Consider the following 14377-nt stretch of genomic DNA (forward strand, 5'->3'; position numbering starts at 1 on the left):
GGAGGGTTTGATGAATTTGGTGCAATTTGTGGTGGGGTAGTGTTGTCAGGTCCGACGTGGCGGAAGCTCCCAAACGCGCCCGGGCGTCCTATATTTTGGCTGGATATGAGGGGTGCCGATAAGGCTGGGCACCTTTGTCAAGCTGGGTGAGCATGCCGTGGTGATGGCACAGTCCAAACAAGCCATTCATGCTGCGAGTTTTGCTTCTGAGACCACTGCATAGCGATCATTTCTCTAATTTATATGTACAAATTTGAGTCAACTGTGGAAAAATTCCGTACAGATATGCGTATGTACCTATTCATTTTTTATGACAAGATCAGTTTTGTTTGTGTCAAAAAACGAGGTAAAAAAAATTTCTAACTTATACATTTAGTCAGTTTCAAAGCTACAAACTGAATATAGAATATATTCTAAGATGCAGATTGAATGCTTTCATTCCCTACAAACTAAAAACTACTCCCTGCGTTCCACAATATAAGAAACGATCTTATGTGGGACGAAGGGAATACAAAATTGGCCATCAAAATTATCACCAAGTAGCCGAGAGAGTTATTTTCTAAACACACCAAATACGGGGTTATACATACTTACCAGAAAATGCATACATGTTGGCTATCCAAATTCACCAATAAACAAAAAAGAGGAGCAACATAATCACTGTAGCAATGTCATGCACTATTTTCTTTTTGAAGTGACAAGCAAGCTTGCTAAAGATGACAAGTAACTTGAGGTACAGCCTCAAAGCGTGTTTTCATGGTTAAGCTTAGCAATCTTATCATTTATGCGTCTCTGATGGCCAACGCAACTATGACGAGCACAACGGAGCTCACCATACCATCTAAGTAAAGTCTCACACATGCAGACCAAGTAGCAGTGAAGGTACAGAGAAGGTTCACAAATAAAGTCTCAAAGATGCAGACCACGTAGCAACTAAAGTACAGAGAAGGTTCACAAATAACGTCTCACACAGTCACACGTGCACACCAGGTAGTAGCAACTAAACCAGGTAGTAGCAACTAAGTACAGAGAAGCTTCACATATAAAGTCTCACACATGCAGACCAAGTAGCAACTAAGTACAGAGAAGCTTCACATATAAAGTCTCACACATGCAGACCAAGTAGCAACTAAGTACAGAGAAGCTTCACATATAAAGTCTCACATGCAGACCAAGTAGCAACTAAGTACAGAGAAGCTTCACATATAAAGTCTCACACATGCAGACCAAGTAGCGACTAAGGTACAGAGAAGGTTCACAAATAAAGTCCACATGCAGACCAAGTAGCAACTAAGGTACAGAGAAGGTTCACAAATGAAGTCTCACACATGCAGACCAAGTAGCACCTAAGGTACAGAAGAAGGTTCACAAATAAAGTTCCACCAATACAGAGCACCAACAAAAATAACCATCACTCTGACTCATTCCCTTTGGCAGGTGGTGCAGCAACCCTCGCCATTCTTCGCATAAAAGATGGTGCCCTCAGAAAGAGTACGTAGAACAAAGCACAGACGATAAGAAGCTGCATCTTTCCAGATTTTAAAGCGGCTCCAACCAAAACAAGATAAAGCTTATCTGTCACGATAAACTTAAGCTTGGTGAAACGCGACTTTAGCGAGTCACTAGCGGCGGCCTTTGAATCTTGATTTACCCTGCTCAAAAAGTGTCTGCGCATAGCCACGTCAATATAATAGGAAAAGAAAAAAGTTAAAACAAACATGTTTATCTATACAAACCTGAAGATTAATTCGGCCTTATCTTTGTCAACATTGTAGAACCTTTTACGGTAAAGGCAAGGACGGGGATTTTCTGGGCACGGTGTCCTATGCACCACCACCTCAAACCAAAACTACAAAACAACATTAAATAGAGCAATTAAGACATCGGAAGGGCATATTAATAGGGTAATTGCAAGCTTTGAGCAATTAAGACATCGGAACGGCATATTAATAGGGTAATTGCAAGCTTTGAGACATGGTGCCATGCGATGCCGAAATCTCGGTCACCCACTTGCGCTTTGTGAGATTACTAATTAATATAGGACTTTTTGCAATACGATGACAGCTACTCAATTAATAGATGAGATACGCAGCCGTGAGTGGGCCATGATTCTTTAAATCCGCATGGATGGAGCTTTGTCTGGTAGTTGAGTTTTGGCACTTGCATACATCCGCAGATGTGTTGGAATTAAAACTCTGTTGGGTGACTTGATGGCCTGCATGTCATTTCGAATGGTCTTTGCTGCGAATTAAGCGCAGCCTGTTCGAGTTAATGGGGTGGCTTATGCGGGGCATGCATTTTAAATATGCTTCTTGCAGGTGGGTGTATGAAGAATGGTGCTGATCTTAGCATCAGGTTGGCTGGGTAGAAGACAAATTTATTTAGGTGTGATTACTTTAAGTAGGCTACTGTATGTAACTTGGTGTGAGCTATGATTCGGCCACGTCGTAAAAAACTTCCATGTTGTCGGATAAAAGTAGCTTAGTAGACTGAAATAATAGTACCACATGATGCATTATCTACTAGCGTTGATTGTGCGGTAGGTGAGCATACAGTAGACACTTGAGGATCAGGGGAAACATGGAAAACAACACTTGAGTACACAGAGGATCCACATGAACCTCAACTTATGGTGACTAGTGCAAGTAGAGCAACCTCATTGCCATGGATACACAGGATTGCTATTTGAAACTTTGATACGCAGCCTAGTGCAAATGAAACCCAAGTAAGACCACATATGGTCTGCAATATTATGATTTAAACAACCGTTTACACACCTTGTCCTGCGGTGGCCGGGCAGAGCCACCAGCTGGCGTAGAGAACATGCGTGTGCACATAGAGCCCACGGGGTTGCTGCTTGGTGCGATGCGAGCTGGCCTGAAAGCACCGCCATGTAGTGCAGCCGTCTGCAACGAAGAAGCAGAAAATAAGTTTCAATTACCACACAAGAGGAAGGAGCAGGCAGATTTGATAGTAGGGGGGCGTACACTTTGAGAACCAGCCAAATTAACTGTAAGGTACAAAGCATATTCAAAGTATGGAAACATCTTTGTTATTTCTTATTACTGACTGTAACTAAGGGTGCAATCTTTTTCTGTCAGTGCAGCTATTTTCATGAGGAAACATATACTTTGCTACCCCCCTGTACTTCCTCTTGTGTAGTGATGATAGGTTTCCGCTAGGGAGATTTCTGTTACCCAATTATTATTATCCAAAAAGAGGGATAGCAGTAAGATTTTGATGTGGAGCAGGAAGACTTCACCCCTCAGCTTGGATGTTTGGCAACAAAATATTGTCTAGGCAACTAAACGCCAATATCCTGCACAAGATTTCTCTGTAATTATAATTGTCGACATTGAAAGAATATAAGGGTCTGATTTTAACAACTCAGTTTGTTATGTGTTGCTGAATGATTTTGAAAAATAGCTGCTTTTGAATAGGTTGTAGATAGATACATAAAATCTGGAGCATTGCAGTTGGGTGTCCAAGTGAGGAAAAAGCAAAGGGTAACGGGCTTGCAAAATCCTTGTGTGCTGCTGTAAGATAGAGGAACATGAGATAACCTGGGGTGAGCAGTGGGAAGTGAAACCAGAGTGGGCTGAGCAGTGGCCCTTGAGTGGATCGAAGGAAGCCTGCAAAGATCAGATCTCGATTACGATTAGCTAGGTGTGGAACCGATAAGAGAAATTGGTGGGCATGGTCAAAGGCCTACCCCTGGGAGCTGGATGTGGCCCCTCTCAAGCGCCGGCAGATGGCCGGCCAACCTTCTAGTCGCGGAACGAAGCACGGCCGCCATCTCTTGGCCTGCAAATTAGAAATCCCCACTGGGTCAAGATTGAGTTGACCAGCACAACACCTACACGGGAACGGCTTGCTCTTAGCCTTCACCTGTGGGGCTTAGCTCGAAATGGAAGTGGTGGGGACGAGCTGTGCTTTCGCTGCCGCCGCCGACCGCCGCCGCCGCCGGTCGAAATGGAAAGGGGAACGGGGGCACGGGGAGGAAGGAGCACTCTGTTTTATTGCTAACAGGCCCTGGTCTTTTACGAGCCCAACAGCCCATATGCAGGAAAAAAATAAACAGCTCAGTTGTGGACGACTGTCCGGCTAGAGGCCTTCTAAACATCTATGCCTCCTTTAGTTTGTACTCCCTCCGTTCCTAAATATAAGTCTTTTTAGACATTTCAAATGAACTACAACATACGGATGTATGTAGACATATTTTAAAGTGTAGATTCACTCATTTTGCTCTGTATGTAGTCACTTATTGAAATCTCTAGAAAGACTTATATTTGGGAACGGAGGGAGTAGTAATCTTGTAGGAATTTCATAGGGTAGGATTTTCAAAGGAAAAATTCCTATGAAGCCTTTTGGTTTGTAGGAATGGATTCCTATTCCTGTGTAGGATAAGAACAAATCCTTCACATTTCAAAAGAAAAAAAGTATTAGCCTAGACTCAATGAAAAATTTTCTATCCTATGTATCAAATGACATATTTTTCTCTATAGAAATTGAGATGCTTGACATCTCACTTCCTATGATTTTCTTATTTCTATGAAATTCGTATCATATGAATCAAAGGAGGCCCTAACACCCCAAAAATGTAGGAGATGATTCAAACATGCAAATATGTAGGAGATGATTCAAAAAGGAGGCCCTAACTTATTGGTATGATAAAAAAAAAGGAATCAAATATGTAGGAGATGATTCGAACATGCAAAAGAACATATCTCTAGCCCATCTCTTCGTGCTTCCTGCAGTTTGGTCAGAGAAGGTTACGATGTGAGCTCATAGAAAGGGCTAATACTGCGATTTGATCTATATATCATGCTATGAGCATCTCCAATAGCTGCCCTATTTTAGGGCATCAAAAGAGGGTGTTGTAAAAAACATAAACGGGCACCAAAACTGATATATATATTTTTTGGGCATGAGCAAGTGCCGTCTCCAACGGCTGCCCTATAATAGTGCACCAAAAATGTTAGTTCTCCTCCTCCCACCATTATCACCCCCCAAGCATGGCTCGGAGTTTCTGCCGCCGACCACCCTCGTCCGACCGCCTGCTCTGGGTCCTTGACGCCAACGACCATGTCTATGGTGTGCGCCAAGTCCTGATCTGTCGGGTAGCCGAACTGCACACAACCACAAACCAATGAACTACGGTGTCTGCTGGCGACCAAAACAACTTGCCGTAGTTCAGATAAACTAAACAAATCGACTTCTGAATGGCAATCTTTCGAGCTCAAGATAAACTGAACTTGCCACGCTGATGTTTATCTAAACAAAACAACATCTGAATGTCAATCTTCCAGGCTCAAGGTACATCCGAATGTCTATCCAAATTTGAACTACAGGCCAATGCACGCACAGCAGCTGATGTCTATCTGAATTTCAGCAAGCCGGACAAAAGTTCTCTTTGACTTTCTATACGGCAACTTTTTGTCTGGCTAGCCGGACTGTCCGGCCACTGATCTCCGCTCCAACATCTGACACGTGTGCTAGCCTCTATTCAATCAACCCTGTCGGACTGTCCGGCTATGTCCTGCATGCACGCAGTGAGAGGTCCACGGGCCATCTATCCTCTCTCTTGCCTACCCCATCTACCTCTTCATGGCAAGGACCATATATAACTTCATCCCACCTCTTCACTAGGGTTAGCAAAGAATATGAATGGATCTTGTGAGAGCTTTGCTCATCTTATCTTCTCTTAAAGGATCAAGACAACTCAAAAGGGAAGAATCCTCCTTATCAAGACCTTCACATCCTTTGGATTGAAGAAGACTCTCTCAAGACCACATCTCTCGCTACCGTGACCTTGGCTCAATCGCTGCCAAGGGGGAAGCGTTGAAGTGGAAATACAAGAGAGATGAAGAAGGAGAAAGAAGCCAACTGGAATCAGGCAGCCGGACTGTCCAGCTAGAGGCCTTTAAAACCTCCACACCGGAAAACGCAGACCGGACAAAATTCCCGTCTAACTTTCTGTATGGCGACTTTTTCTGGCTAGCCGGACTGTGCAGCCCCTTATCTCTGCTCCAACATCTGAAGCGTGCGCTAGCCTCCATTCGAGCAACCACGTCAGACTGTCCGGCTATGTCCTGCCTGCACGCAGTGAGAGGTCCACGGGCCATCTATCCTCTCTCTCGCCTACCCCATCTACCTCTTCGTGGCTAGGACCATATATAACTTCATCCCACCTCTTCACAAGGGTTAGCAAAGAATATGAATGGATCTTGTGAGAGCTTTGCTCATCTTATCTTCTCTTAAAGGATCAAGACCGCTCAAAAGGGAAGAATCCTCTACTTTAATTATCAAGACCTTCACATCCTTTGGATTGAAGAAGACTCTCTCAAGACCACATCTCTCACTACCGTGACCTTGGCTCAATTGCCAAGTGACACGCGCATCATAGGTACTAGGGTGAACTCTATCATTTATGTGTGTCTACTTTGGATGATACACTACTTCATCCTCCTCTCTCGTGCATACATAGGTTTGAGCTAAGCTTCACACATGTAGAGGAAGAGGTCATGCACAAGAGAGAGTCTACACCAACCAAGAGGGGAGAGTGGAAGCTGAAATAGAAGAGAGAAGGAGAAGGAAAAACGGATATTCGTTTCTGAGTCCGGGCTCATATGATCCCGAAATCAGCATCGTCCAATAGCATGGGGATCTATGCTGTCCGTGGTATTTTCTCTCCGTATAGCTTAGGTATCGTAGTAAAAATGGCCAGGTCGTGTAGGCGCATTAAATATGATGGCAGCTCGTACAGGCGAAACAGCTAATCCGCCCACGGCTCAGCCAATTTCGTGAGCCAGACTGAGGCTGGTCGTAATGGAAGTATTATAAATGGTATCATGTATGTCAACTAGATTTTTTAGATGATATGGCACATAATTAAACAAGAAAAGAGAGAGTGTGGTATCATATCATGATACCGTATTATATTAAATATTGTACTATTTTGTGTCATGCATGACAATTAATAAGGCAACCTTAAAATACTAACTTATGATACTATGCATTACGAACGTAGTACTCACCATTACAACCAGCCTGAGCCGTCTGCGTCGCACTCACACGCACCCGGCCAACCATGAATTTAATGCAACTCCTCTTAGCTTTCTATAATTGACCCCATCATCCTGTAGCCCTTTGTTCTATCTTAATGACCATTGGCCCGTACGTAAACATCAAACACGAGTCAACTTAAACAACAGCGGCAACATGTTTTTAATACGTGCCTAACAGTTGTTTCTAATCGCAAAACAAACCACTGTCCGTCAGCCAGAGATAGAACGTTCCTCCTCCAAACAGATTCTACATTACGGAGTGTTGTGTATTCCAATCCAGGATGACAAATCAGAAAAGCTTTTTAAGCTTAAATACACAAGGAACTCAAGTTGACAATCGGAAAGCATCACATACACACTGGGCATCATGGCATCACACTTGTTAACGCACTCTCGAATTCTTGCTTGCGTTAGGACGGACACCACAAAGAACTGAAAGAAGAGTGCCCTGCCTAACTAGCAGACTAGGACGAACATTGGGCGCCTGTGCTGCTCTGCAAATCTAGAAACTTACGCCTGTGTACACCGTCGCTTTGCTCCTCTGCTGCTAACATCATTTTCCCCCGCGGATTCAACTTCCTCCACAGCGTACATTATGTCCGATTCGTCATGCACATCCGAGTCGCCACCATTTTCGTCAATTGTGGACTGGTGTGCCACTCAAAAATAAATTGTGGACTTGTGTGGAAAAAGGACATACTATCTTTGTTCCAAGTTAATTGAAGTTTTAGCTAGGTTTGACTATAATTTGATGTGTTTGATCAATTTTATAGAAAAGTATATCAATATCTACAACACTAAATTACTTCCATTAGATTCTTCCAGACAGTCTCCAAACCTTCACATACTTGTCCTTGGCAAACCACAATGACTCTTGGTTGCTCAGACCGACGCCTAACCGTCGAGTGGATGCACAGTCCACAAGAGTAATAGACACAAACTACACTTCAATCTATTTCATCGTGATGCTCAATGACTTAACATATTTTAGGCTTTGGATTCTCTCTTTGTATTCTAGCAATTCTCTTAGTGGATTGGGGTGCTCAGCAAACTCTTGCTAACTCAAATGGATCAGCCAGCCGTTGGAGGTTGGGGAGGAGCAACTATTTATAGCTTGAGCAACCCCGAGGTGGATGCAAAATAACCAATAGGGGTTCGCGCCACCTAACGGCCAACCGACATGTGGCATAATGGTGGGATTTCAAATTATCCCACGACTTCACTTGAGGAACAAGTCAAGTGGACTCATTGCCAGTGATTCTTTCTCTCTCAGTCCCGAAGAACTTTGTCTCTTAACTCATAGAACAATCACTCAGCACATTGAGATTTCTCTTTTCTTCACACGAAGAAATAGGTTTTGGATTGAGCAACAACGACAACCTAATTATCACTGTAACTTGGACCCCCCCCCCCCCCAACACACCTTACTAGTACGGTTTTCCCTATGACTCAATAAATAAAAATGAAACTGAAAAACAAACCATGTATTCACGTCGACTTCATTCTTCTCGCAACAGTCAATTGTTCATTCAGTGTGTATACCATATATCAAAATCACAAGATGCTTGTGATAGACCGAGAAGGATGACTGAAAATGGCGTGATGGAAGACATAATCGTAAGCAAGCCCTTCAGACTTTCATAAACATTCGGTTTGATCTGTTCAAATGACTACTTCGATCACCATGTCCCCGCATAACCTGGCCTAGGTCTTACACATGGCACGCGCCCGGCTGCTGCACCCACATATGCCATGCTCCCGCGCCTAGTGCCCTCTTCATTACAGTTAGTTATGTATTGCACATGCATAGACAACCTAGTGATGAATACAAGTACCGTGATTCACACACTTCATTGGTAATCAAAGCCCTCGATCCTTTCCCTCTCCACAAAGAACTACAGTTCATGTGCAGCCACCTATGACGTTCTGGGCACCACCAAGTCCTGCAATGGTGCCTCCATGGAGGTAAGGGTTTTTTCTTCATCCCCCCTCCCATCTCGCCCCCCCTCTATGCATCACATCAAGATAGCCAATTACATCCATACAAGCTCAAACATGGCAGCCAACAACTACAAGAAATTGAAGAATCTATTCTCGATTGTCCTCACCAAGTTCAACTACCTCCAACAGGTGAGCTCAAGTCTGATCTGCACCTTGAGGATGCCAAGTGGCACACGGAGGGCATTGCCACCTATTGTCTCCACCTATTGTCTCCGACTCAAGACCCTCGTTGGTGCCCTCTCCGGCATCGACAGATCGGTCTCCAACAAGTCAATGACCACCTTCCAGATGATTTGTGTCCTGAGCCGCCGCTATGAGGTGATGGCCACCGTTCTCCCAATGCAAGTCATTCCCCTCTTTTGTCCAGGCACACTTTTAGGTACTTCTCAAGGATATCACACTAGGTTAGAGCGAACGTGCAAAGGACACCTTTGCTCTCATCGTCAGCAACTACAACTCCACTAACACTGGCTCCGACTCCGAGAAAGACACACACTCCGGCAACCTCGTGGTTACCGCGCCCTCCTCTTTCCAGGCCGCCCGCTTCCGATCTAACCATGGCTTGAACTCCTTCAACCATGGACGTGGTCGGTGTCACGACCGTGGACGTGATCACAGTGAACGCAATTGAAACGGCGGCCCGTGACATCCACATTAGCAGTCGTGGACTGGCTACTACGTGTCTTGGGGTGCTTCCTTCCCTCCTTGCTAGTGGCGCGGCCCGTGGGTTCTCCCTACCCACCCAACATGGGCGATGTGTTGCCCACCTTTCCGGTGCTCCGACGTAGGCCTATCTCGTGGTCTACTCCAGCCCACCAATGCCATCCTAGGATCAACACTCGATGCTCAATGCAACCCTAAGCAACATGTTCTTCCAGCCCAACCCTAACAATGGCAATTGGTACTCCCTTCGTTCCTTTTTACTCTGAATATTAGATTTGTCTGAATTCAAAGTCTTTGAAGTTCGACCATGTTTATACAAAAACATTGACATTCATAACGCAGAATCAATATAAGTACATCCATCATAGAATATAAGTACATTGATGTGGGACATGAGTGTTGTGTGAGAGAAATGAGAAGAGAGAGAGAGGTGACGTGCGTGAGTGAAAAATAATAATTTGTCGTTTAAAGGTGAGAAAGTGCACAGACAAACATATGACCACTGTAGCAAGGAGTGCACTGCTCCTCCTCTGTTAATTACTAGCAAGCTCTGACGGACCATGGACATATGAGACAGCTAGTCCACATGCACCTGCCGATTTTCAAATCTAGGCACACATCCAAATACACTAGAGCCCAGATTGGACGGCTATGATAGAGGGTACCGTGTAGCCCGTCCTACAAAAAACCGCTCTCATTTTCATATTATATTTATTTGGTATAGTAGATGTTGATAAATTTTAAAATAAATTTGGTCAATGTTTACAAACTTTGACTTATGAGAAATCTAATATGCAGAGTGAAAGGGACCAGAGAGAATGCATGACCCCGACACGATCTTATTCGGAAAAGTGGTCGTAGTGAAGAAAAGTGGGGAAGAAAATAGAAGAAGAATGTTGTTCTATCTACACTACCCGTGTCTCGGATTATGTGGTGTGAATAATTTTCTGTTGGTCTGATGGTCCTAATGGCTCGAGTGGGAGCTGACCTAGGCCTACTACCGGTTCGGGGTAGAGGAGGCGTGGATAGCCAATGATGCCTTCGGGTCGCTTGGTCGAAGGATCAAGACTTCTTGCATCTCTGTACACCCAGTAAATTAGAGTTTTTGTTAGTTCTACTGTGCACGTGGGTCCCGTCGATGGTGCGGCACATGTGGACCTCCAGCGATGTGTGCACAATGCTGAAGAATTTTTAGCCGCCAATAAATCAAGATGACGCTCCTCCGAAACGTGTTGCCTTCGCTGGTCCTGCCATTTTGTGTTGGGCAACATAACGATTGGTCGGTGGCAGGGCACCGTTTTGCGTTGCCCTTGGCAACATTGCTGGCCTGTGGGAGGATGCAAGGGCAATGGAGGGCGCGGCACGTAAACAAGAAGGAGGAGGCAATCTCCTCGAGCGAGATTTGCTATGCGGGATTTTTCTGGGGTGACATGGGAGACGATTTTCGCTCATGTTCTCCCCTTGGTGGGTGGCGCAAGTGGAAGATTACACCATAGGAATGGGGACGGGAGGAGCAATGTCGGAATTTAGCCACATATAAGTGCAAAGAAAGGGAATGAGAGGGGGGTATAACCGCAGTGTTCTGGTTATGGGGTTATAACACCAAACTCCACTAGGGAAGGAAACGAGCTATAGATATATACAGCAGGGAAGGGCCAAAACCCTGGCCGGGGGTGAACCGAGAAGAGCGCAAGGAGACGGGGGAGAGAAAGGAGAGATGCAAATGTCCTAGTCATATGCAGGCAACGTTGTATAGGAGTATCAACAGTGCAAACTTAATAAGAAGAACAATTACATAATAAGCTTACAAACACCAGGAAAAATTAACCTTGGATTGTGCCAAACCAATGTCTCTACACGGTTTCATGTGTTAGGCTCTACAGGGAGGGAGGTATGGACCCTTGGCAACATTGCTGGCCCATAGGAGGATGCAAGGAGGCAAAATCTGCTCGAGCGAGATTTGCTGCATAGGATTTTCCGAGGGTAACATGTTTTTGCTCATGTTCTCCCCTTTGTGGGTGGCGCAAGTGGAAGATTACACCCTAGGAATGGGGACGGACGGAGCAATATCAGAATTTATTTAGCCACATATAAGTGCAAAAACAAAGGGGAACGCGCGAGAGGGGGTAGAATCGCTGTGTATACCTACCACAGGACACACCGGATAGAAGGTGGTTATGAGATTATAATTAGTTGCAAAACGAAAAAAATGATATCGTTTATCTTATCGGAGTATATATAAAACTAAAATGTAGTGTGCTCTGCATCTCACGGGAACATGTAAGATTGCTTGACTGTGCTTGAGAGTGGAGGTCCATACATGGATCTTGACTGACTACAAGCAGATCGAGGTTGTTGTGATGAACAGAGGAAAACAATAACGGAAAAACTAAGAGATGCGGCCGGCATACCTTGTCATGTGGATGTTCCGTGCAGCGTCTGAGATCACCAGAAGGAAACATCAGACACTGCCGGCCGCGAGATGGCAACAAGCAAGGCACGGCCGGCCGGCCGGCGGCAGCGGCGTTCAGCAGCCGTTGGGCAGCAAGGCTAGCGCGTACATGGCCATCCATCCGGAGAAGACCAACATATATCCATGGATGGATCGGGGCGCCAGCCCGGAGACATGAGCTAGAGTACAGATCCAAGGGAAAACCAGTGAGAAGTTATGGTAATGAAGAGAGGGGGAAAACAAGAAACCAAGATGTGCAGCATACCTCGGTGCGGAACCATTATCGGAGATCAGGAGGAAACATCTGCCGACCGGGTGGCCGCGAGATGAGAACAATACACGGCCGGCGGCGACGGCGTTCACGAGGTGACTAGAAGCAGATCGAGGCATTCAGCAGCTTCATAGGCCATTTAGTAATCAGATCTAGTAGAACAGAACACACGTTAAGTAATTGGCAACGATGCGGCCGGGTAAGGGAATCAATTAATCGATCGAGGGGAAAACAGAAGAATTGGCATACCTGGCCATGCACCCAAGCAACTAGACGAGTCATCGGGTGCTTGCACCGGCCCGCGCGCCGGATGTAGGTCAGATCGCCACCGCGCGCGAGATGACACGGCCGGCCAGCCGGCGACGGCGTTCACCAGCAAGTCTGGCGCGCACATCACCATACATCCGGCTAGGTGACCTTGCTTTACCGGTGGGAGAAATCAACAGCCATGGACGAATCGGGCCGGTGAGCCTGAGCCAGAACGAACAAGAGAAAACGAGAAGAGCGTGTGCGGCGACGGCGGGGGAGGAGGAGGAAGAGATGGACATAGGGTTTTTTTTTAATTAGGCAAGATGGAGATAGGGTTTTACTACTAATAGTCCGGCTAATCACGTACGTCCAATCCAATTACCCGTATAATATGGTCCGTCCATCCGGCTGTCCGTGTCGATGATGCGACCGAACTGAAGCGCGGTAGGTGGCCACTCATGCATTCAGTAGCCATTGTCCTTTCCTTTGTGGCAGTCGTGCATGCCGACCCTACCTTCCACTACTACTGCTACTTTTTTTTTTTGAGAACCATACTGCTGCTACTGGTGAGCATAGTCAATTTTGGACAGAGTGCATAGAATCAGAGTTTTTTCGTCGAGTAAAATGCATCACAAATCCTAAAACTATCATAGGTGTGTCAGTTTAGTCCTATAACTTTCAAACTGCACTTTTAGGTCCTAAAACTATCGGAAGTATGTCAGTTTAGTCCTATAACTTCGAAACTGTATTTTTGGGTCCTAAAACTATTGAAGGTGTGTCATTTTTAGTCCCATAACTTCAAAATTGCAGTTTTGGGTCTCAAGACTATGTATATTTGTTCATCTGAGGTCCTAATCTTGCATGGCCACCATCCATGGTGCATTTTTTCAAATGAGCCCTTTGTATGTGTTTATATCCCCCAAAGTGGTACATACGCTTCCACGTTGCAGTGTGTCCTGCAACCTGCATGCCCACCACCTGCATGGCCATGAGCTGCACGGTAGCCTCCCTGAGAGGTTTGGCGTGACCGTCGGGGAGACCCCGAGCTAGTCGGCATGAAGGACGACATCCCTCTCCCTCGGCGAGGCCGCCGGGGAGATCCCGAGCCAATTGGGATGGAGTACGCCATCCCACCTCTCTCTCTCTCTCTGTTTGATGATATCGTCGTTGCCCCGACACCCTTGCCGTAGAGTTGGCCGTGCAGGCTGTTGTTTGGGCACGAGCATGGTCATAGGTGGTGAGCTGTCGGGCGACACAGAGGAGTGCGCGGAAACTGCGAAGCTGGCGCAGAGGTCGTTGAGAGTGACACAACCCTAGCAGTAGCCATAGGTGGGTAGCAATTGGACGTTGTGCAACATGTCGTTCTGCTGCTGTTGGGGGAGGCTGAGATGGCCGGTCTACTCTCCTCGCTGGAGCTCAAACCATCATTCCACTGATGGCCTCTGTACCGTCGCCTCTGAGCATTCTGTGCGTGGGAGAAGACGAGTGCGTGAGAATGAGGCGAGACAACGCTCTAGTTTTTTTTGCATATTTACCTGGTGGGCCCATTGGGTCAGGTCAACGTGGCTACAATCCAAGCATTTCCAAGTGACTTGTTGGTGGGTCAATGCTAACCATGCAAGCTTAGGATCTAAGAGGAAGAAACTTACATAGTTTGGGACCCACAACTACTGT

General features: G+C 45.8%; 1 protein-coding gene across 5 annotated transcripts; it reads right to left on the bottom strand.

The window, feature by feature from the left end:
• Positions 1–1130: 1130 nt before the first annotated feature.
• On the bottom strand, positions 1131–13031 carry LOC125532037. 5 transcript variants are annotated; one of them, XM_048696234.1, is made up of 9 exons: positions 12704–13030; positions 12449–12606; positions 12143–12362; positions 3889–4037; positions 3713–3804; positions 3564–3632; positions 2778–2906; positions 1737–1849; positions 1131–1667 (listed from the first exon to the last, which is right to left on the bottom strand). In XM_048696234.1, exons 3-9 carry the CDS (start codon positions 12148–12150, stop codon positions 1412–1414), a joined length of 816 nt encoding a protein of 271 aa, XP_048552191.1. In that variant the 5' UTR covers positions 12151–12362; positions 12449–12606; positions 12704–13030; the 3' UTR covers positions 1131–1411. The 5 variants fall into 5 exon arrangements, with proteins under 5 accessions (XP_048552191.1, XP_048552186.1, XP_048552176.1 ...); XM_048696229.1 differs by having other exon boundaries at positions 3889–4751; XM_048696219.1 differs by having other exon boundaries at positions 3889–5129.
• Positions 13032–14377: the final 1346 nt, after the last annotated feature.

Source organism: Triticum urartu, chromosome 1 (assembly GCF_003073215.2).
Source record: "Triticum urartu cultivar G1812 chromosome 1, Tu2.1, whole genome shotgun sequence".
Lineage (NCBI taxonomy): Eukaryota > Viridiplantae > Streptophyta > Magnoliopsida > Poales > Poaceae > Triticum > Triticum urartu.